The sequence below is a fragment of the Megalobrama amblycephala genome, unplaced genomic scaffold (assembly GCF_018812025.1).
Source record: "Megalobrama amblycephala isolate DHTTF-2021 unplaced genomic scaffold, ASM1881202v1 scaffold399, whole genome shotgun sequence".
Taxonomy (NCBI): Eukaryota; Metazoa; Chordata; class Actinopteri; order Cypriniformes; family Xenocyprididae; genus Megalobrama; species Megalobrama amblycephala.
This window is the reverse complement of record NW_025953357.1, coordinates 61,055-85,315: the sequence shown is the minus strand read 5'-3', so window position 1 is coordinate 85,315 and position 24,261 is coordinate 61,055. Positions and strand designations below refer to the sequence as shown.

Below are 24,261 nucleotides of genomic sequence, written 5' to 3'. Positions count from 1 at the left end.
AATATAAGCAGCGATTCCTTATGTATTATTCAATATATTGTAATATTTTTACGCAATATATTTTTCTGTATATTTTCAAATATAATGTTAAATCATGTAATATATTGATCATTCATATATATATAATATATATATATATATATAGGGAAATATATTTTCTTCCCATAAGGTTTCTCCCACCAACAATCAACCCTCATGTTGTTTGCATTGATCATGCTGTGCCATCATTTCCACACATGGCCCACATCTGACTGACAGGATTATCAAAATAAAAATTATGAACAGAATGTTTAATTTGCAGCACTGAGTGAAATGGTAGATATCAAGTGAATAAACAGGTTAAAGATTGAAATGGATGGAAATGGAGATTAACAGAATTAGTCCTTTCTTTCCGATGAGGAGAATTGTGGATGGCTGAAGCACACACCTCCATGACTGGTAAGATATACACACAGGAACAACAGGGAAACATAATGGGAACAGATGCTGGAGAATAGCGCTGGAGACAGGTTAGTCTACATAATCTAAACAAGACTTGACAATGAGGGAAGACGAGGTGTGTGCTTTAATGGTGCTGCTGATGAGGTGATTGAGAAGTGTGAGAGCCAAGGAGGATGATGGGAAGTACCTTTATTTCTTTTCGACTGAAGAAAGAAAGACATAATCTTGGATGAGTAAATTATCAGGAAATTTTAATTCTGAGATGAAATAATCCTTTAAGTGTGTTAAGAAATATTGTCATTAAAGTGTACTCTTCTTAAGTATACTTAAGTGGCCTTTAATTTTAATCATATTATATTATCTGCAAGTGCACTTTTTAAAAAGTATATTTCTCTCAGTTGAAGTACACAAAAAGTACACTTTTAATAGAATTAGGAACGGTCGGTACTCTAGTTAAAATTGCTTATTTCTCTTGGAAACATTTGGGATAATGTAAGTACACAAGTCAACAAAATATGTAACACTGGTCTAGTGATTTTTGGATATTTTAATAAAAAGATCTTTGTGCCTTTAAAAAGAATATGTTATATTAATGTATTACTTCTGTTTTGAAGGGTTTTTTTTGGCAATTGAGCAAATTTTGTGTTTTAATTATCAGCATTTATAACAGTAATCTGTCATTCTAGATTTTTTTTTTTCTAGACCCTTATCTGTCAATCAATAGTTTTAAAGTGAACCTTGCATATGGAAAGTCTTACACATGAAGACATTTTTCATGAGTTTGTTTATTCTGCTCAGTATTTGTGTTGTACAGCAAAAAGCTTATAGATTTACATCTGTAGTAGGTCTAATATACTTTTATAAGTATAAGCTCTACGTCTGATTCAGCCTCAACAAAAACTCGAGCTTGGTGCCTGAAGCTCTCCAGGAAGGCTCTGCGCATGTAGTTTTCAGGAACGCCACGAGGCACGATGATCTGAGACACAGTGGTGCTTCTACCAGGCCCCCGTTTCACATGGATCCGCAGGTCATAGTAGGATTGATTGTTGAGCTTGATAATGCCCTCCATGTCTATACGGAGATTATCAGAGTAGATCAGATTTGAGTGGGCCTTGTCCAGGTACGCATTGTCCCAGCGCCTGATTAAGCTTTGTGCCTCGCTTTTCCATTGACTGCCATCAGCGATGTCATTAGGAGCTGGCTTCACAGTAAAGGTGATTGTTTTCTTGTAAGCTCTGTCCTCCTGTGCGCATATCAGTTTTCTGTCTTTTAGGTCTCCTTTGTTTTGGTTTTGAGAGGTGACATAAAAACACTTTACAGAATCAACGGGCCCACAGTAATCATAATCTGACCCTGAGGTCCAGCACCAGTTGTAACCTTTACCGTGTAAGCCACAGGGGTGATCTGAGCGACACGGCTTGTCTTTATATGTTACATCCACATCTGGAGAGCAGTAGTCCCAGCTATCGTCAGTGTGGCACCAGTAGTAATCACCACTCTCATGATATTGGCATTCATCTAAACAAAACTGATCTCTCTTTGACCGATGGAGAAACATCTTTGGTTCCACAAGCCCACAGTATCCCCAGCCTCCCTCCTCCAGCTGGCACTGGTTATAGTTTTGACCCCGCTTCCTACATGGACTGTCTTCTTTACACTGATTGCCCTTGTAATCTCTGTATAGAAGTGGTGAGCAGTAATCTTTTCCCTGTGCAGTATCGCACCAAAAGTGGTCGTGATCTACTTGGTAACAGTTGTCATGACACATCGCTCCTGTCTTAGATCCATAATAGATATTCTTATCTGTCATCAGGCCACAATATCCCCAAGAAAATGGACCAGGTTTGCAATAATAGTAACCTTCTCCACCCTTCCCACACTGACCGCATCCTCTACCCAAGTAGTCTTTGTTTTTTTCAGGTGAACAGTACATTAACCATTCATTTCCATCTTTATCAGTAGACTTACACTTGTACTCATGACCCACAAGCTTGCAGTCTTCTTCACACATTGTTCCAAGATAAGTAAAGTGAATCAACCCATCACTTGGCCACACTGAACAGAAGAAACAGAGCAACACGAGAGAGGTGCATAGATGTGCCATTCTTTCTGTAAAGAGGAAAAAAATGAAGATTAAGAGGCAACATGGTGTACACTGTAATGTATAAAATTGTGGCAACAGATTACAAGCAATTTTATTAATTCAATTAAACAACATTTCTAATCGAGTTAGAATTAATCAAATGACCTCCTTATAAAATTAACCATTCAAATGAGTAACTGCAAACATTACACACACACACACACACAAAAAGTTACATTTAAACAAAAATAATAGTTCTGTTAGACAAAAAAAAAAAAAAAACACTATGCTAAAAAAATACTATACTTAATGGAATTGTTTTGATTTAACACAAAAATAATTTGGTATTATTTTTAATTAAAATAATTTAATTAAATCTGATTTCAAGTCTGAATAACAAGCTGCTTATCCCTTTAAGACCGGAAGGCATTTTTTAGGCATTTTTTTTCTCTCTCTCTGAGCGACACACACAAAAGTAAAGATTCATAACTCCAAAACTATAGCAAGGAGAGACAAAAGGTAGGTATTATTTGATAGAATTTCTTTAAAGATTTTGAAAATATAAACGTATTACATTTGGACATTTTCATGCTGTGAAACTGCTGATAAAAGACAAAACATATATAATATTTTTATTATTTGACATGCAACTCAGGAAGAAAATAAGATCAGAGAAAAATCCTTTTTTGGTGAAGTTCTCCTACATGTAAGCTGCATCTGGATCAGATTTTGTGGTGATGGCATAAAGTAATCAAAGGTTACAGCATTTAGAACCAAGGTTGTTAAAATTGTTACACTATCTCATTATCAGTGCAATGGATTATGTTTATTTTAATCGTGAGAATCTGCTGTAAATAATGATTTTCTACGATCTGTGCATGTTTCATGAAGTTCTGAGTAAAAATGCCATGTGAAATCTACATATTTGTTTTAGTTAAACAAATTATGATTGAATGAATGAAAAACATTTTTTTTTTCTATTTATCAACAAATAACTCATCACTACTTAGGAGTTAATTGAACTGGCTACATGCATTGTAAAGTTCAGGCTCAAGCTTTTAAACGACATCTATTTTATGTTTATTAAATCAGTAGTTTTGAAAAATATGATTATTCATTTTTTTTCACAGCTAGATGGAGCCCATGGTCAGTAAACTCCAGATTAGAGATACTTCTCACTCAGCACTTCTTAGGAGTTTATGAAAATTGTTAGATGCAATAAAAAGCTGAGTTTCTAAGCTTAAAAATGAAACAAGTCAAGTCCAGTCATGTTTATTTATATAGAGCAGTTTTTGTCAAAGCAGCTTTACAGTGATAACTGATGTATAATTTTGGCTGCACAGCAGCTCTTAAAGAAAATGGTGTCATTGTCCATCTTAAGTAAATTCAGTATTGATTCATTCTGTTGTAAAAATCAATAGTGATTAATTTAGTTAATTTATCTATATATTAGCACTGGAGTCAACAGTAATGTCATCATCCAGCTCAGTTCAGTTCGCATACGATACCTATTTTATGTTAACTAAATGGATTCAGTTTATATTGGCTTTTAAACAGGGACAAGAAAACAGGAGTCCACACTTAAGAGTGTTAAAATTAACACTGAAGTGATGTTCAAGTTAATAAGAACTAACCCTGCATACTATCCACCCTAAATAGTATTGAATATTATTAATGTCACATACTATTTAGGATGGATAGTTAGTATGCACATTGAGACACAGGCAAAGTGAATAAATGAGTGATGGTTGAACATTGTTGAAGGCATCTGATTTTAACAAGAAGAATCATTAAAGGAGAAAGTCACAATTTTTAAATCACCATTACAGAGATTAGTGTTTGCTTTAGTTGAATCTCAATGCTGGTGAAAAACAGGATATTCAGATAAAAAGATAATTTCCGAACATCACAAAACAAGCTCAAAAGCTTTTATGTCACATAAAACAGCAAAAGTAAGAGATAATAGGAAGAATAAAATAAATTAGTAACACAACTGAGCTCATAATTATTCCTGCTGCAATGCATGATGGGAGCATGGATGTTTTGATTGGTAGCACCCAGAATGCACTGCCACATTTAATTTGCACTGCAACATAAAACCTTTTTAATTGCCACCATTGTTGAGATTCATACACTCTAAAAAATGCTGGGTTAAAAACAACCCAAGTTGGGTTGAAAATGGACAAACCCAGCAATTGGGCTGTTTTAACCCAGCGGTAGGGTTAAATGTTTGCCCAACCTGCTGGGTAGTTTTATTTAACTCAACTATTGTTTTGTACTTTACTTTTGTACTACTGTATTGCTTAATTAAAATTAACCCAAAGTATGTTGGAAATTAACATTTATTAATGTTCAATGAATATTTATTAAACAATAAACATTTATTAAATTGCTTATTAATAAATGTATATTAATAAACTATTAAACTATTACATTTATATTAATAAAATATTAAAGCGTATTAATAAACATTCACCTTTTGTCTATTATTGTTGCCTCTAATTGCATCTGGTTTTTAATTTCCCAACTATTTTGGGTTAATTTTAAGCTAGCCATATAACAATTTTTAAACAATAGTTGGTTTAAATAAAACTACCCAGCAGGTTGGGCAAACATTTAACCCAACCGCTGGGTTTGTCCATTTTCAACCCAACTTGGGTTGTTTTTAACCCAGCATTTTTTAGAGTGTAGGCTGATTCTTGATGTCTGTGTCTAAATGAAAGTTTTCTCATTAGAACAACTTTTTAAAAGCTACCTGATTGTATTTGCATCACATCAGAGTTCACTCTTACACCAGAAACTTGCATACGTCTGTTTGTTAGTTATTATCAGGGGTGTAGACTTGAGTCACAAATTTGATGACTTGTCACTCAACTCGACATAGACTTTGACAACAATGACTTGACTTGTGCTTGATTCCTCTGACTTGGAAAGACTTAAGTTGTGATCACTCTAGGCTGATCACTGGAGTGTAAAATCACACCGGCACGATCAGCGATGCTTTTGTGTTTTGGCTGGCGCTGAACCAGAGACAAATGAGCTCAGCAAGCGCTTGTCAAATATAGCACAGTTCTTTAGTGTTTTAAACCACATAATGTTGATGTAATGTTTCATACATTTAAATTTACATAAGTACTAGCTAGAAATTTGTACTTTTTAGAGTAGATTTAAATGTGGGTACTTTTACTTTAACTTGAGTACATTTGTAATGAAAAATCTGTACTTTTACTTCGCTACGCTGGGCAACGTTCCTCGTGTTACTTTATTTTACTGTAGGCTACATTAAGAAATGTGTAGTTTATTCCAAGCGCGCTGTCTCTTTTTTTCATGAACGATGCCCCATTCACAAATGAATCGCTCTTTTGAGTTGATTCTGTTCAAATAAGTTGGCAAAACTGTCTAAATTTGTTTGTGAATCAGTTGAATGATTTGTTCAGTTCCTGCACGCACTGAATCGTCTGAAGCAGTTTCTCACTCGGGAGTGTTGGATGAAGTGGCAGTGGATCGACATCAATTAAAAGCAAATCTGCAAAGATCTGCAAAAAAATATTGTTTTCATATTTCAAAAAAATATGAAGATCTTTATTAGTTGAACTACGTATGCTGTCTGTGAACCATTCCACAGGTATCTATTTCATTTGACTTCAATTCATACAGCCAATAGCTGACATTTCACAACCAAACAGATTAGCCTACGCTACAATAACAAAGTATGTAGCGTTTCTTTACCGTTTTTTTGTTTTTGTTTTTTTTTTGGACATAGGGTGAATTAAGGGTGATTGGGACAGTTTTTGAATTTCCGCCTGATTTAGAGCATATATAATAGTTCTCTATTGCAAGGCTAATAATTTTCTTAATTAGCAAAGCATTTAAGCACTGTCCCAATCACCCAAAAGTATACTGTGTTTGGGTGGATGGGACAAAATAAAAACAACCTAATTCTGAAAATAGAAACATTATATTAACATTTTTTTTCACTTATTTTGTAGCAGTAGTGCATTATGTTCATGTTTATATCAAAAGTTACAATATAGTATCTGTGAAAAATTTTGGACCTTATTATTAAAACAACCAAAAGCTTATGTCATTTTCCTCAGTTGATGCATTTCAAGGTCAACTTCCTGTTTGATGCATGCCCCACCCACCTACATGATGTTAGACCAATGAGGGCATCCCATTTTAATTATGTGGTCTCACAGCTAGGGCTCAGCAAAAAAAGTTTAATTTTCACTCATCAGGTGAGAAAATAAATTCTATATAGTTACACTGTCCCACTTGACCTTATGTCCCAATCCCCCTTAATTCACCCTTCTATAGATTAATTTATATGTTAAATAATCTACCATTGTTCAGAGAGTATGAAATGAACCCCCGCGGTTACGCAGTGGTGGCGCCGGCGACCTGTTCGTCTTGAAAATGAACGCCTTTGCATTGATACCATTAACCAGTTTACACACGCCTGCAGAAATATACATTTCATTACATTTTGGAGTACAGACGGAAGAAGATCCGTCAATGTGCATTTGATCATTGTTTATCTTCTTGTTTATCTTCAGCGGTTATGAGCGCGATCACATGTAAAAAGTTTTCTCTCTTTCTTCTTTCAAATGTAACTGTATATGTTATTATTATACAAAGAAAAAGAATGATTGCTGTTTTTTTAGCAGCAAATCAGCATATTAGAATCATTTCTGAAGGATCATGTGATACTGAAGACTGGAGTAATGATGAATAAATTACATTTTAAAACATTTTAAAATAGTTATTGTAATATTGTAATAATATTTCACAATATTACTGTTTTTACTGTGCTGTTTTTACTTTTTACTGCATTTATCTGCATTAAATCCAACCTTGGTACATATTTGGTACATATTTTACATAAAAGATGTTTACATATAGTCCACAAGAAAAAAAAAAGCTGAATTTATTCAAATGGCCCCATTCATAAGTATGTGACCCATTGATTCTCAATACTGTGTGTGGTTACCTGATGATCTATGACTGTTTGTTTGTTTGTTTGTTTGTTTGTTTTGTGATGGTGTTCATGAGTCTCTTGTTTGTTCTGAGCAGTTAAACTGAGCTCTGTTCTTCAGAAAGAACCCCCTCTGGGTCCTGCAGATTCTTCAGTTTAAGCAATCCATTTTATCACTTTGAGGACAACTGAGGGACTCAGACACAACTGTTAAAAAAGGTTCAAACATTCACTGATGCTCCAGAAGGAAACACGATGCATGAAGAGCCGGGGGGTGAAAACTTTTGAATTTGAATATCAAGGTAAATTGTACTTATTTTTTCTTCCGGGAAACATGCAAGTATTTTCTGTTGCTTCCGGAGGGCAGTACTAAATGAAAAGCAATGATATTTCAATAAAATAAGAAAAATTTGGGCACATTTTTCTTATTTTGTGTTGTCCTCAGTGTGAAAAGATGGATCTCAAAATCATACAGTCACTGCTGGAAAGGGTTCAAATATGCAAAAAAACCTTGAAAACCGAAGAATCTGCAGGACCTGGAGGATTTTTCTGAAGAACAGAGCTCAGTTTAACTGCTCAGGACAAACAAGGAACAAAAAAACAGTCATAGATCATCAGGTAACCACACACAGTATTAAAAATCAATGGTTCACATACTTTTGAACGGGGTCATTTTAATAAATTCAGCTTTTTTGTTTTCTTGTGGACTAAATGTAAACATCTTTTATGTAAAATATCTTACTCAGGACAGTACTAAACAAAAAATAACATGCATTTTTGTATGATCTCTCTTATTTTGTTAACATTTTTCACATTTTCACAGATTCTGCAAGTGGTTCACATACTTTTTCTTACAACTGTATATATATAGTTTTTCAGTGGATAAATTTTTACTCTTACTCAAGTAACTATTAAGATTATTACTTTTACTTTTACTTTGAGTACAGTTTTTGGATACTCTATACCCACCTCTGCTAGTTTGCCATTGCATTGTCTTTGTTAACATCATTCATTTGATTGGATGTAAAACTCCCTGCTTCAAATGCAATCAATAACTTGTTTCTACTTTTATTTATTTTGTTACTGTTGTGCCGGGTCAGAAATCAACAAGGGGATTGTGTCAAAAATGTCAGTAAATTTAATACAAATGCCCACAAAATTCAAGATATGATTGGAAAGTATAAGATCTTGATATTAATATTATAACATATAATTAAGCAATGTCACAAGAAAGAGGGCTGTGATATTGTGATATTGATTTTTTTTTTTTTAAACATTAATCTCAACATTATTTGTGCATTTGTAATTGTACCAATTGAGATGCAACTTTTGTTCCACCTCTGCAATGTAAAGATGATTTTTATTGTTAGTGATTTCAATTGATTGGTAACAGCTCTACATAGTGTCTTATTATTCTAATTGTCATGAATCACGGAACCGACAACTTGTAATATTTTAAAACAATGTGTACTGTTCAGCCTGTAAGTGGCAAATATGAAATTCTTTCAAAAACCAATCGAAACAAGTCTTCATTCATTAATTTCATTAAACTTTTTTTTTGCATCATGAATTCATTTCTATTAATACACATTTTTAACAGACTCATTTATAACATTTAGACATAAATCTACTCATTTATAACATTAAATAGAACATTTTGTCAGAACCTAGGCCTATCATTTAGTTTGGTTGTCTAATGTTTTGTTTTCAGAGTCATGGGAGAACCGTGATCTCTGTATCTATCTCTCTCTAAAAAAAAAAAGAAAAGAAAAAAAAATACAGATTATCTAGAGTCATAAATTTATGGAAGTAATTCAGTAGCAAAACCCGAGAGGTTGCTGATTTGAATTTGAGAACTTGTAGTATTAATATTTGTATTTGTAAATTGAAATTTACAATCACTGCCCTGACGCGAAAAGCTGAATGTTTCGATTTGCACACGCAGACAACAATCAAAACATCCGTGTTACGAAGTTGTAGTTGCAGATTAATAGTTACAAATGTGTAAAATGGCATTCACAAATACAAAACGACAAACACAAATGTGTGAGGCATATTTACTTTTGCTCTTTACTTCAGTTTCGCTGTACAGCTTCAAGTCGGCACTTACAGCCTCTCAGATCTGGCAGTACAAATTCAATTTCTGGCGCTTTGACTTTTGCTACTCTTATTGCGATATTCCTGGTGCAAAACTGACTTGTGCACTTGAAAGCAGATGTGAGAGAGCAGAGAGCGGGGGAGAGGGAGGGGAGGGGAGGGTGAGGGGGTTGAAGCCGTTTTATTGGTTGATGCCTGACCAATGAACAACGCCAGCCAGTGCGGCATTTTTATGCATATGTATGAGACAATATTTTCATTAAAATATCATTAGTTTTAACAGGGTTTTTTATTACAGTAAAAGATTAGTAAAGTCGTTTATTGGTTAGAGTCAGCCAATGAAATGGGACGTTTTGGTGGTCCATGTAGCAGCCTTTCATCGCGATGGAGGCATCGAGCAATTCCAGGGTAAGTTTTTCTTTATAATACTTATTAAAACAGATTCAAAATAAAATAATTTTTCCTTGACGTATCTATTACGTTTCCTTCACTACTGTTAGTGAAGGTGGACTGCGTTAGGTGGTTCTGTAACTTTTATAATCATCTTTTTCATATAATATGAATTTTATAGTTACATAGGCCTAGAAGTATATTTATATTATCAGTGATTTTAAACATTGTGAGTATTGATTAAAATAAAAATAAGACAAGATACTCCGTGACCCAAGTGCAATATTTTTCTAACAGAATAATTACCCTGTGCCATGCATGTGGGGTGGGTTACTACTTGATAATTAAAATATTATTGCAACTTATGTTGCTATGCCTTCGGATGAGGCCCAGCAGATTCCTTACAGCACGTTCTATTTCTGAATTTTGCTCCTGTAGAAAGAAAACAATATAAGTTGCATTCACGTAAAATGCAACAATAACAACAACAATAATATTTTAATTATCAAGTAGTAACCCACCCCACATGCATGGCACAGGGTAATTATTCTGTTAGAAAAATATTGCACATGGGTCACGGAGTATCTTGTCTTATTTCTATTTTAATCAATACACATATTATATGAAAAAGATGATTATAAAAGTTACAGAACCACCTAACGCATTCCACCTTCACTAACAGTAGTGAAGGTAACGTTATAGATACATAAAGGAAAAATTATTTTATTTTGAATCTGTTTTAATAAGTATTATAAAGAAAAACTTACCCTGGAATTGCTCGATGCCTCCATCGCGATGAAAGGCTGCTACATGGACCACCAAAACGTCCCATTTCATTGGCTGACTCTAACCAATAAACGACTTTACTAATCTTTTACTGTAATAAAAAACCCCGTTAAAACTAATGATATTTTAATGAAAATATTGTCTCATACATATGCATAAAAATGCCGCACTGGCTGGCGTTGTTCATTGGTCAGGCATCGACCAATAAAACGGCTTCAACCCCCCTCACCCTCCCCTCCCCTCCCTCTCCCCCGCTCTCTGCTCTCTCACATCTGCTTTCAAGTGCACAAGTCAGTTTTGCACCAGGAATATCGCAATAAGAGTAGCAAAAGTCAAAGCGCCAGAAATTGAATTTGTACTGCCAGATCTGAGAGGCTGTAAGTGCCGACTTGAAGCTGTACAGCGAAACTGAAGTAAAGAGCAAAAGTAAATATGCCTCACACATTTGTGTTTGTCGTTTTGTATTTGTGAATGCCATTTTACACATTTGTAACTATTAATCTGCAACTACAACTTCGTAACACGGATGTTTTGATTGTTGTCTGCGTGTGCAAATCGAAACATTCAGCTTTTCGCGTCAGGGCAGTGATTGTAAATTTCAATTTACAAATACAAATATTAATACTACAAGTTCTCAAATTCAAATCAGCAACCTCTCGGGTTTTGCTACTGAATTACTTCCATATAAATTAAGCCTAAAATAAAATATATTGTATCTGGCATCTAACTTAGCACTATATTAAAATGTACATACTAGGATGTAAAATGTAAAATGACAGTGCCCCCAACCCCTCTAAGCTCTGTTCTGCTTATGTTCCAGTAGACTTAACATTGCTAAAATGTCCCTAAATTGTTAGAATAAATGTAAAATATAAAAAAATCAAACCTGTGGAAATCAATGTTCCAAACAGCAAACTGAGTTTTTCTGCTGGATACCATATAAAAGATGTGTCTTGTTTTATTCAATTCTTTTGCTGTATTATTTTGTCACTACATTGTGTGCTTAAATAAGTGTACTTGTGTTACGCATGATGCGTATCATCCAATCAGAAAGAATATTTACGTTATAGAGATATCAGACCTCTGAACTCTCTTTCCAAAACATCACATGATTTTCATGATAAAGATCACAGTCTGGTACACACAGGTCTTGGCATTGGGACCTTGATTAGACCTTGATTAGCTGGTGAACAAAGATGAACAAAGGTTTGAAGTCACCATTATGCTGATCAGTGTTATGTTGAAGTTAGGCTCTTGACTCTTGATTGTTTTGTTTTTATTATTAACATTTTTATTGATTTCAGGCAATTTTCAGAATGCAACATAATGCATCTGTACAAAATCAACATTTTCACCCCAATATCAACACCTCCCAAGAAATCCCCAACTACAGCTTAAGGTCACAACTTGGCTATACAATTCAATACAATAAGTATAACTTCCAGCATATATTGGTGAGAAAAGAATAATAATAATAATAATAATAATAATAAAAATAATAAAAATGAATGAATGAATGAATGATAAAACATGAACATGTGAACATGTTTCTCTCACAAAATTATTACTGCACCTTTTCCAGATAAGATACATATCTGGACCATATATGTCTATAAGACATATTTTCAAATGCAGCCACTCTACCTAGTTCTACTATCCATTCCTGAAAGGAAGGGCCTCCTCTGACTTCCAGCTCCTAAAAATTATTTGTCTGCCAATCATTAAACTGGTTTGTACCCATTATCTTATGTGTTTGTCTCTTGTCACTGTCTGTCCACCCACCTAATATAAACAATTGAGAACATAGTGAAACCTGAGTATAAACAGTACAAATGTGTTCATGAACCCTTTTCCAGAAATCCTGAATTTACAAAACCAGAGGCCATGAGCTAAGTCTTACATCTCCAGCAATATGGTGTATCTTTTAACCCAAGCTGAACAGTCTTTAAGGGGTCCAGTAAAAATGGTGAACTATCTTAAACTTGTGTATTTTTGAATCTCTATATGCCATTTTGACATTTTTTAATTCCATGCCACTCCTCGTCATCAAGGGGGAGCTCGCTCAGGCAGAAGTGACCAATGAGCCAGGTGTCTGAGAGTGAAAGCATAATAATAAAATAAAACATTAGGCAGGCCTAAACCACCTTTCTCAACATGTCTCTGTTACTTATTAGAATGCATCCGAGGACGCTTACCATTCCAAATAAAATCCTTACATATTCTGTCAAACTGTTTAAAGTAGTAAAGCAGTGTGTGTATTGGGATTTGTATTGTATTGTAATAAATAATTCAATTTTGGCGTACAACTCATTTTAATTACATTGACTTTCTAGCCATTGACATATGGAGTGGAGCCCATCTATCTATATCGCAGGAAATCTTCTTCATTAAGGAGTCAAAATTAGCTCTCACTAAGAGCTAATTTAAATTTAAATTTTGGGAAAACCATTTAAATTTGGGGAAAATAGAATTCCTAAATATCTTAGGCCATTGGATCAAGCCTTTGCAGTCAGTGCAAAGGCTTCTGATTTAGACCAATCTCCCTATAACGTGAAAATTTAGAAAAAATGTCAATTATTCTAAGGAGACATGGTATAGACCTACCAGGATCAGAGACAAATCATGAAATGTCATCTGCATAAAGCATAAGCTTGTGTATTTGTCCCCCTGCTACAATGCCAGGAAAATCCTATCACTGCTACCGGTTGTTTGTACAATAATTTAATCCATCTTATAAACGTGTTTCCAAACCCATAGACTTCTAGAATTTTAAAAAGGTACCTCCACTCCATCATGTCAAATGCCTTTTCCGCATCTAATTAGAAGACTGCAATTGGGGTCTGTTCCTCCCTCATTGACCACATGATGTCAATAAACTGACGAATATTATCAGAAGAGCTACGGTCGCTAATGAACCCTACTTGATCCACATGTATAAGTGATGATATAACTTCATTTAAACCATTAGTCAGGATTTTTGACAAGATTTTTACAGTCACTTGAATCCTTATCTTTTTTAAGTATAAGACTAATTAGAGCTTGTGACATTGTTGGTGGTAACTCCTCCCTTTGAAATGCCTCCATAAAAACTTCTAGCATTAAAGGAGCGAGGTCTTTAACGTGTTCCTTAAAAAAATCTGTGGTTAAACCATCTGGACCAGGAGCTTTTGCTGTAGGCAATGCTCTGATCACCTCAATCACTTCCTCTAGAGTTATATCGGAGTCAAGAAGTTGCTTCTGATCATTTGATGGTTTAGAGAGATCTAACGGTTCCAGGAATCTGCTAATATCCTCATCGGTTGATGATGATGCTGACTTGTAAAGATCTATATAAAATTCTTTAAATGTATTATTTATATCTGTAGCAGTAGTAAATATATCTCACCTAGAAGACTTGACAGATGGAATAATGGAAGAACACTCCTTGTGCTTGATATAATTAGCTAGAAGTTTTCCTGCTTTATCTTCTGACTCAAAATATGTCTGTCTTGTCCTGAATAGCAAAGATTCAATCTTTTTGAGACAGAATGGTGTTATATCTATATTTCAGTTAATTCTTCAAGTTAATTCTCGAAGACCACTAGGTGTCACTTGACGTTTTATCTTTGTTTCAGCCCTTTTAATGCTATTTTCCAACTCCAAAGTTCTTGTGCTTTAAGTTTCTTGGAATGCGCCGCAAATTGTATGATAAGTCCCCTAATAACTGCCTCAAAAGCATCCCAAGCCACTCCCACCGAGGATACTGATGGCCAGTTTGTTTCTATGTACCCATGAATTTCTGTTTTTAACATTTGTTGAAATACTGGGTTTTGTAAGAGAGATGTATTAAGACGCCATGTATATGATTTTTTCCTCTCTATATAAGGCTTCATCTCTAAACATACCCAAGCATGGTCCGAAATTAAGATATTTCCAATTTTGTATGCGATGACAGAAGGGATAAGTGATTTTGATAAAAGGAAAAAGTCAATTCTAAAGAAAATTTTATGTGCATCCAAAAAAAAAGGTGTAGTCCCTTCCATGTGGATCCAGAAGTCTCCAAATATCTATGAGGCCGAAAGATTGACACAGTAATGACAAGTTCGCTTTAGGCGTGTTATACACTTTTGGGCTGCTATGGTCCAAGAGTGGATCCATTAACAAATTAAAATCTCCACCCAACACAATCTCATAATTCACAGCAGCTCGCAACTTCGCTTCTAAATCTATAAAAAAAATGTGGTCGTCAATATTAGGCGCTGTCACAGATCCCTTGTCTCCCGGACTCCATTTCCCATGATCCTCTTGTCTCCACACCTGCACTCACTTCCCTCGTCTTCTCCCCATCATCACGGATCACCTGCACCTGGACTTCCTCATCAGCACTGCCTTTATAATGGACTCACTCCCTTCACTCCCTGTCCGTTCTCTGTTGTGTTTATGGTGTGTTTATGTGTGTTACGTTGTTCTATATTCCAGTATTATTATTAAAGCCTATTGTTTGTGGATCTCCGTATTCGCCTCATCTCTCCAGCACATGCTGTAACAGGCGCATAGATATTGGCCAATATTAAATTCTGCCCCTGTATTTCAGCCCAAACCATAGTAACTCTTCCGGACTTATCTTTCATTTGTTTAATACATCTAAATTGTAAATGCTTTTTTATTAATATTATAACTCCCCTACTATTACTTGACCCTTCACTGCAAAACATGTAACCGCCAAATGCCCTGCCAAGTTTTTCAGCTTCCTGCATAGCAAGATGTGTCTCTTGGAGAAATACTATCCAATTTATTACGCTTAAGAAAAGCCACCACCTTCTTCCTTTTAATAGGTTGTCCCAACTAATTCACATTCCACGTGGAAAAAGATAATTTACCTAAGTCAATGAGTGGCATTCTTGAGATGTAAAGACATATGTAGCCAAGTTCACATTCTCTAAACCATATTCAAGCAAGTGAGGGGAGGGGTTTGTGTGCTTGCGGGTGCCTCAAAAGAGGGCTTACAATGAGTTACAAAGATACATAACAGCTATGACTGTGTACCTTCACTTTAGGTGTTAAACAACTAAAAATCAAGTCAGGAATCTTGGTGTGATTTTAGAGTCAGACCTTAGTTTCAGTTGTCACGTAAAAGGAATAACTAAATCAGCATATTGTCATCTAAAAAAATTTTTTATAATTGATGCTTTGTCTCCAGTCAAGACTTAGAGAAACTTGTTCATGCTTTCATCACCAGCAGGGTGGATTATTGTAATGGGCTCCTCACTGGTCTTCCCAAAAAGACCATAAGACAGCTGCAGCTCGTACAGAACGCTGTTGCCAGGATTCTGAGCAGAACCAGAAAACATGAACACATCACACCTGTCCTCAGGTCCTTGCACTGGCTTCCAGTTGCATTTAGAATTGATTTTAAAGTACTGTTTATAAATCACTCAATGGTCTAGGACCTCAATGCATTGCAGATATGCTCATAGAATATAAACCTAACAGATCACTCAGATCATCAGGATCAAGTCATTTAGAAATACCAAGGGTTCACTCAAAGCAAGGAGAGTCTGCTTTTAGCTGTTACGCCAGCCGCAGCTGGAACCAGCTTCCAGAAGAGATCAGGTGTGCTCCAACAGTAGCCACATTCAAATCCAGACTCAAAACATATATTTTTACCTATGCATTTGCTGAATAAGCACTGCTGCATCCGAACTGATTGCATTTTATTTTATATGTACTCTTTTAATTATTTTTCTTGTTTTTATTAAATATATTTTTAACTGTTTGATTCATTTTTTTATATACATTTTTTATGCATAATATTTTTATTCCTGACTTTTTAAATTTCAAATTTCTCTGGTAAGAGACAAAAATTAAAGTTGAGTCTGGAGTGATCCATGATGGTTGAAACTCTGTGGTGACTAATGTGGGACATTAATAATCCATTGTAGACTACAGAGAGCGTGGACTGAGGGCAGTCCTAGAGCTCTACCTGGGCGATTTCAGATGAAAAATCTGATCTATTGGAGACAGATTATTTAAAAATGCAACAGATTATTTAGGCGCCTAGAGAAAACCGCAGAGAATGACAGACAATACATAATATTCTGACCGAAACTCTCTGACTCTTCAGACAGGGGTATTCTCTGCTTTTTTGTTACTTTATTTCTGCATTCCATTTTTGTTCTTATGTATTTGTTTCCTTTTCACGTAAAGCACTTTGTACACCATTGTGTATAAACGTGCTATATAAATAAACTTTCCTTACCTTGCCTAAGGCAATTCAGCTCATAATTTATTCATGCCACAATGCACGCTGGTAGCCATAGATGAGTTTTGATTGGTGCACCCAGAATGCATTGCAGCATACTTTTTGATAGTCACCATTGTTGTGATTCATACACTGATTCATGATGTTTGTATGTCTAAGTCATAGTTTCTACCTTTATGAGTAGAACAGCTTTTGAAAATCTAGGTAATGAGCTGCCAGTACTTTTTCCATTATTTTACAGATTTATTTTTTACAGTGTGAAGATTGTTTTAAGTTCACTTAAATTAAGTTATTTTTTAAGCCTAATAAATGTTGAAATTGATAGGTTTTAGTTATACTGTAATGCTGAATGTCTATAATTAATGTTTAAAAAAAATCAATTTCATAGAGACATTCATAAAAAGATGCCATTAAACAAATATTTAAAAGATGCTGTCTTTAAGTTGTTTCTACATTAATTTGCAGAGTAACTGTGAAAATATTAAATTATAAAAATATTAAAAACTGTGCAATTAATTAGTTTTTTAATCAATTGACAGCACTTTGTACACAAAAATAAATTTGAAACCTTACTTTTTGAAACCTTTTTAGACACATCAAGAATCAGCTATGAATCTCAACAATGGTGACATGCGTCATGATGAAATGCATTCTGGGAGCTACCATAATATTAAACTCATCCATGGTTTCCAGCATTCATTGCAGCATGTCACCATTGTTGAGATTCATATGCTTATTTTTGGCATCAAATTAGTGTCCAAATGATAATAAATTTAGCTCTCTGAAATAAAAAAATGAGTCGGTGAACATTCATGTATCATCCAGCATCTATTTTACTCACATATGCATGGTTGTTTACAGTGGAATACTACCTTGTATACTTACCACCATATCCAACTACACCAAAGTGCAAAGCCTTATTTGAATTGTTTATTGGACTCAGACTGGTTAGGGTAAAAGTTCAAACTGCATCTCATGTGATTTCTCCCAACTCGCCTTTCTGATTGCCAATGTACACACTGGCAAATGTGTACACAGTGTGTGGCAAAAAAAGAAAACAGGAAGAAAACAACATAAAAGGATTGAGATTAGTGAATTTGCTGTGATTATTTTTGGTATTTCTATTAGAATTATGACAAAGCATGTTTTCAAATATTAAACTGGGAGTATTGATATGTTAAATTAGAAAAGTTTCAAGAACTGTATGTTCTTGAAAAAAAAATGCCATTATTAAAAAAAAATAGAAATTTACAAAAAAAAAAATAGAATTTTAATCTTAAGTTTTAGAGTTTTAACTTAGAGTTAGATCATTTTAATATAGTCTATTTAAATACTTAAAAATCTTCTTGCACAGTAAATTCCCCGGTGTTAAATTATACCACTTTGTGTTCATATGGGAACCATCAGCAGGGTGTTAAAAGTAACACTGAAGCAGTGTTAAGTGGTTAAAGGGATAGTTCACCCAAAAATGAAAATTCTGTCAGTAATTACTCACCCTCATGTTGATACAACCATGTAAGTCTTTCTTTCATCTTCGGATCACAAATTAATATTTTTGTGATTAAATATGAGCGGTGGAATACTCCTCCATTGGCTTTAAGGGGGCCCAAACTTGTCCGTCCAGAAAGTCAGTGAAGAAAATGTTTAAATAGTCCATGCCACTACAGTGGCTCAACCGTACGTTTCTCAAGCAACGATAATACTTTTCGTGCGAAAAAAACAAACAAAAGAACGACTTTATTCAACTATTCATTTTCTCTCTTGTAGGCCTCTGACGTTAGTTCACGAGAGCTCCATGACGCATGCGCGAGAACTAAACTGACGACGGTCTTCTTCTACTACTACTTGTTACTGGCTGCTCACTCCTTAGGAGTATTACCGCCACCTAGTGTTCAAGATGAAGTGCTGGCATAGCCGGAAGCGCTAAACTTTGTTTACAAGCAGGTGAACGCGCGCGCTGTATGTAAGCTATTGAATTCGACATTGATCGTGCTTTTGGTCTCGCTCTAAGTAATTGTTTACAATGGTTAGAAAGTGTGCATTTCCTGGATGTCCGAATCGTGAAAAACTAACGAGTAAACGTAAAGGTGCCTTAACATTGCCACAAAATGAACGGCTTACCTTTCACCGTTTCCCATCAAATGATCGTGAGCGACTGAATCTATGGCTGCTGGCTGTTCAACGGGATGTTAATTTACCGATTAATTTCGTCAAGCACATGAAGTTGTGCAGTGAACATTTCTCTCCAGACGACTTCAAATCAGTTCAACAAAAAGATTACTGAAATCAACAGCTGTGCCCAACTTGTTTATACAGACCAACAAGGTAAGTGGAAGCAGTATGTGGTAATTGTTAAAGTCATGATACACTCATTTAGTTTTGTCTTTATTTGTATATGGCTATATATTAAATTAAAAAAAACATAATACATGATACAGTGAATTATCTTTCGGAAGCTTGAGACTGTGGCTGTGTTGCAGCGGCAGCCTCTTCCATCTCTTGCATTTCAATGTCTGTGTATTCAGGTTCGAATAAGTAAGGTTGGTTAAAAAAATTCAAGTCTTCATCTACGTCAAAATCTGCCGACATATTTACAAATAATGGTTTTTACATACAGCGCGCGCGTTCACCTGCTTGTAAACAAAGTTTAGCGCTTCCGGCTATGCCAGCACTTCATCTTGAACACTAGGTGGCGGTAATACTCCTAAGGAGTGAGCAGCCAGTAACAAGTAGTAGTAGAAGAAGACCGTCGTCAGTTTAGTTCTCGCGCATGCGTCATGGAGCTCTCGTGAACTAACGTCAGAGGCCTACAAGAGAGAAAATGAATAGTTGAATAAAGTCGTTCTTTTGTTTGTTTTTTTCGCACGAAAAGTATTATCGTTGCTTGAGAAACGTACGGTTGAGCCACTGTAGTGGCATGGACTATTTAAACATTTTCTTCACTGACTTTCTGGACGGACAAGTTTGGGCCCCCTTAAAGCCAATGGAGGAGTATTCCACCGCTCATATTTAATCACAAAAATATTAATTTGTGATCCGAAGATGAAAGAAAGACTTACATGGTTGTATCAACATGAGGGTGAGTAATTACTGACAGAATTTTCATTTTTGGGTGAACTATCCCTTTAATTAAGTGATGATTGCTTGATTACTGAAGACACCTGATGATAACAAGTTGACCTTTACAACACTGAAGAAATTACACTTTGCTACAATGTAAAGTAGTGAGTGTACAGCTTGTATAACCGTGTGAATTTGCTTTCCCCTCAAAATAACTCAACACACAGCCATTAATGTCCAAACCGCTGGCCACACAAGTGAGTACACCCCAAAAAGTATACGTTTTCTCTGTGTCCATTATGAATGCACTTATTTGGCATGAACTTGAATAAATCCTGATATTACTGTCTGACCTGCTGCACTGCACAACATACCTAAAGATAATCAGAAACTGGTCCACCCTATTACATAATTTACCAGGAAGAGACTGACTCATTACTTCACTTCACTTATACTGATGCCTTTTTTAATTTCAAGACATAATCAAAAAGGAATCATCGATCAAAGAAGAATGAAGAGAAACACTTTCAAGAAATATTTATGAGAAGTTTGTTTCTGATCAGATAGCAGATCTTTGTGATTCTTGTCGTTGTTCAGAAAGTGACATTACACTTGTGATTGCTGGAGCTCAAACAGTGAAAATGGATTCACCAGCTGAATATGATTATATTTGTCCTGTGTGTCGTGATATTTTCAGGGATCCTGTTGTTTTATCATGTAGTCACAGTTTCTGTAAAGAGTGTCTTCAGCAGTTCTGGAGAATCAAGGAAACTCAGGAGTGTCCTGTCTGCAGGAGAAGATCCTCAAGAGATGATCCTCCAGTTAGCCTTGCATTAAAAAACTTGTGTGAGTCGTTCCTGAAGGAGAGAAATGAGAGGCGTTCATCAGGATCTGAGGAGATCTGCAGTTTACACAGTGAGAAACTCAAACTCTTCTGTCTGGAGGACAAACAGCCTGTGTGTTTAGTGTGCAGAGATTCACAGAAACACGTCAATCACACATTCAGACCCATCGGTGAAGTGGTTTCATCATATAAGGTAAGACATTTATTTTTGAGGATTAAAGCTTATCATAAATTAACAAATGTCTAATTTTGCTCATACTATGCATTACACACATAAACGTATTACAGAAATCTCTGGTGTCTCATAGATTTTCTCTTTATATTGCAGGAGGAGCTCAATACAGCACTGAAGTCCTTACAAGAGAAACTTAAGCACAAAGAAAACATTAAAGGAGAGTTTGAGAAAACAGTTCAACACATCAAGGTGAGGACTGATACTTTTGACATATTTACAAGTTTGATTAGAACAGCTGAAGTGATTTATCTGACATAATTACATGTTCCTTTATTGACTGAAACACAGAAGCATGTACTTATATAAATAGTATATAGTATATACTATATAAATAGTATATACTAATTACGCCTTAATATTATCTGTGTTTTTGAAAAAAAAAAAATTGCTGTCATTCACTTTCATTTACTGAGTCAAATTTCTGGTTCACCAAAATCCTTCAAGTTTCTATATTCAACCTCTGGTCTCCTGTATAAGTTTTATATCTTCCTTCTTACTCCTTTCGAGTCTTGAACTGGTTCAGTGGATAGTATTTGCATTGCAGGATGCAAGTGCTGCATAAATTTGGCGAGTCAGCCAGGAGTGGTCAAGGCAGATATAAAAGTAATAACCACAGACCAGACCATGCTTCGTGATGGAAGTAGTTCAAACATCAGTGTGAAAATCCCTAACTCAGTTAGTGGGGTAGTAGCTGATGAAGAAGTATATGACTTTCTTAAACGGTATCGGTCTATTCATATGATAATTACAGTAGACACCCCTGAGTCAGAGACAGACAAACAAGTTAAAGTAGAGTATGCATATGACAATCCCTTTCACGTAAGCTGCCATGCTGCATACCAGTCATTCTGAAAAATGAGTCAGACCATGATATTACCCAATAGCAGTGATTCATGCAATCAAGAGTGTTTCATTGGGTTGGACCCACTGAACGAACTACTGATTGAATATGCCCTGCTTTGCTTTGTCAATACTTGTCATTTGTATGTATCATCATCATTATGTTTCCCACTACAAATACATATAGTAAAGACAAGTTGTTTTTGACTTTTGAAAGTTTTGTTAATTAGGTGAAAATATTTTACATTTAGTTAATTTCTATCATGTTTATAATTGTCAGATCTTGTTCTTATTGTTAGTCTTTTTCACATAAAAATTAAATAACCAATAATGTGTCGAGCACAACCAGCTGCCCATAATTGTCAAAGTTCTTATTATTTTCTATCAAAAATATTTGACAACTGTTTAGTAAAAGTTCAGTTATATTATTTTTATTATTATTATTATTATTATTATTATTATTATTATTATCTAATTAAACAAAACTGTTGTTTAAAACTACTCTGCTAACTAACCCACATTTACCCTCTCACTCTTCATGCTGCTCCAGAATCAGTTGTATCTTTGAGATGATTGAAGTGAATGTGATTTGATTTCAGTCTCAAGCTGATCACACAGAGCGTCAGATTAAACAGCAGTTTGAGAAGCTTCATCGGTTTCTCAGAGATGAAGAAGAAGCTACAATCACTGCACTGAGGGAGGAAGAGGAGCAGAAGAAGCAGATGATGAAGGAGAAGCTGGAGGAAATGAACAGACACATCTCAGCTCTTTCACACACAATCAAAGACATGGAGGAGATGAAGAAAGCCAATGATGTCTGCTTTCTGAAGGTCTGATTTCACATCATTGATTGATGGATTGATGATTGATTGAGTTCTTGATGATAAATGGTGTGTTTGTTCTGCAGAAGTTTCCAGTCTCAATGGAAAGGTGAGTGATCTGCTGGTGTCTCTGGTCTCTCTGGTTCTGATCCAAAGCCACTGCAGTTCTGACTCCTGAATGTTCTTCCAGAGTCCAGATCTCACAGCTGGATCCACAGATGCCTTCTGAAGCTTTGATTCATGTGTCACGTTACTTGGGCAACCTGCAGTTCAGAGTCTGGAAGAAGATGCAGGACATCGTCCAAAACAGTGAGTCTGGAGAAGATCTGTGCTCGTACACACACACTGGAAATGACCCATAGGGGAAGATTGACAGTTTTTTAAGATCTCTGATGTGTTTGATCAACAGGACGAGTGTCATAATTCATAATAATCTGTGTCGGTTCACTCTTGATCATTATATGAACATCAGAATAAAAGCAGCTGTTGATTGTGTCTCATCAGCTCCTGTGATTCTGGATCCAAACACTGCAAATCCATCTCTCATCCTGTCTGATGATCTGACCAGTGTGAGATGGAGAGAGAACAAACATTTGCTTCCTGATAATCCAGAGAGATTTGACGATTATTACTGTGTTCTGGGTTCAGAGGGTTTTAACTCAGGAACACACTGCTGGGATGTGGAGGTTAAACAAAGTCAATGCTGGAGTCTTGGAGTAACTACAGCATCAAACCAGAGGAAGGGACAAGTTTTCTATACTGATGTCTGGAGTGTACAGTATGATCAGTATGGACTGTATGAACGGCCTGGTTTTCGTGTTAAACAGTATCTTGATCGTGTGAGAGTCTATCTGGACTATGACAGAGGAACGGTGTCATTCTCTGATCCTGTAACTAACACACATCTACACACATTCACAACCACCTTCACTGACACACTCTTTCCATTCTTTGATAGTTTTTCTCCTCTGAGGATCTTACCACTCAATAGTCAGTAAACGTTAACTTACACCTGTAGGTCTGGATCAAGCTGCTTTCATCTTTTACAGTCATCAGTTAGTTTTTCTAGCACTTTTACCACAGTTAGACCAATTAGAGACCGTTTTAGGATTCATGTTTTCAGGCTAATTTTCATTTACCTGATCAGGCCAATTATTCTTTCTTTGTTGGAAAGTGTGTCTCCTCCTCTCTGATGCCATCTTTTTACTCCTGATTAGATTGGAAACCTCTCCAGCACTCTTGAATAATTTAGGTGAAAAAGAGTCGGGTAAAATCCTACTTCAAAGAGGACAGTTAGTCACACTACAGCTGGCAGAGAGATTTCATGGATGTGCAAGTAGGTTTTCACTGTTTCAGAGTAGCTAGGTGTATAGTTGACAAAACCAGACAAATCCAACCTGGGTAAGATCAGGTTCAGTGGGCTTACAATGCTAAACTTTCTCTTTAAA

The 24,261-nt window shown here is 35.5% G+C and overlaps 2 protein-coding genes across 2 annotated transcripts; one reads left to right on the top strand and one right to left on the bottom strand.

The window, feature by feature from the left end:
- Positions 1-1,206: 1,206 nt before the first annotated feature.
- On the bottom strand, positions 1,207-11,766 carry LOC125261337. The gene is made up of 2 exons (XM_048179914.1): positions 11,659-11,766; positions 1,207-2,550 (listed from the first exon to the last, which is right to left on the bottom strand). The coding sequence occupies exon 2, from the start codon at positions 2,543-2,545 to the stop codon at positions 1,289-1,291; it is 1,257 nt and encodes a 418-aa protein (XP_048035871.1). The 5' UTR covers positions 2,546-2,550; positions 11,659-11,766; the 3' UTR covers positions 1,207-1,288.
- An 8,919-nt stretch (positions 11,767-20,685) lies between these two features.
- Positions 20,686-23,854, top strand: LOC125261335 (nuclear factor 7, ovary-like). Its single transcript, XM_048179913.1, has 6 exons — positions 20,686-21,110; positions 21,246-21,341; positions 22,592-22,822; positions 22,900-22,922; positions 23,004-23,122; positions 23,318-23,854. Exons 1-6 carry the CDS (start codon positions 20,715-20,717, stop codon positions 23,809-23,811), a joined length of 1,359 nt encoding a protein of 452 aa, XP_048035870.1. The 5' UTR covers positions 20,686-20,714; the 3' UTR covers positions 23,812-23,854.
- Positions 23,855-24,261: the final 407 nt, after the last annotated feature.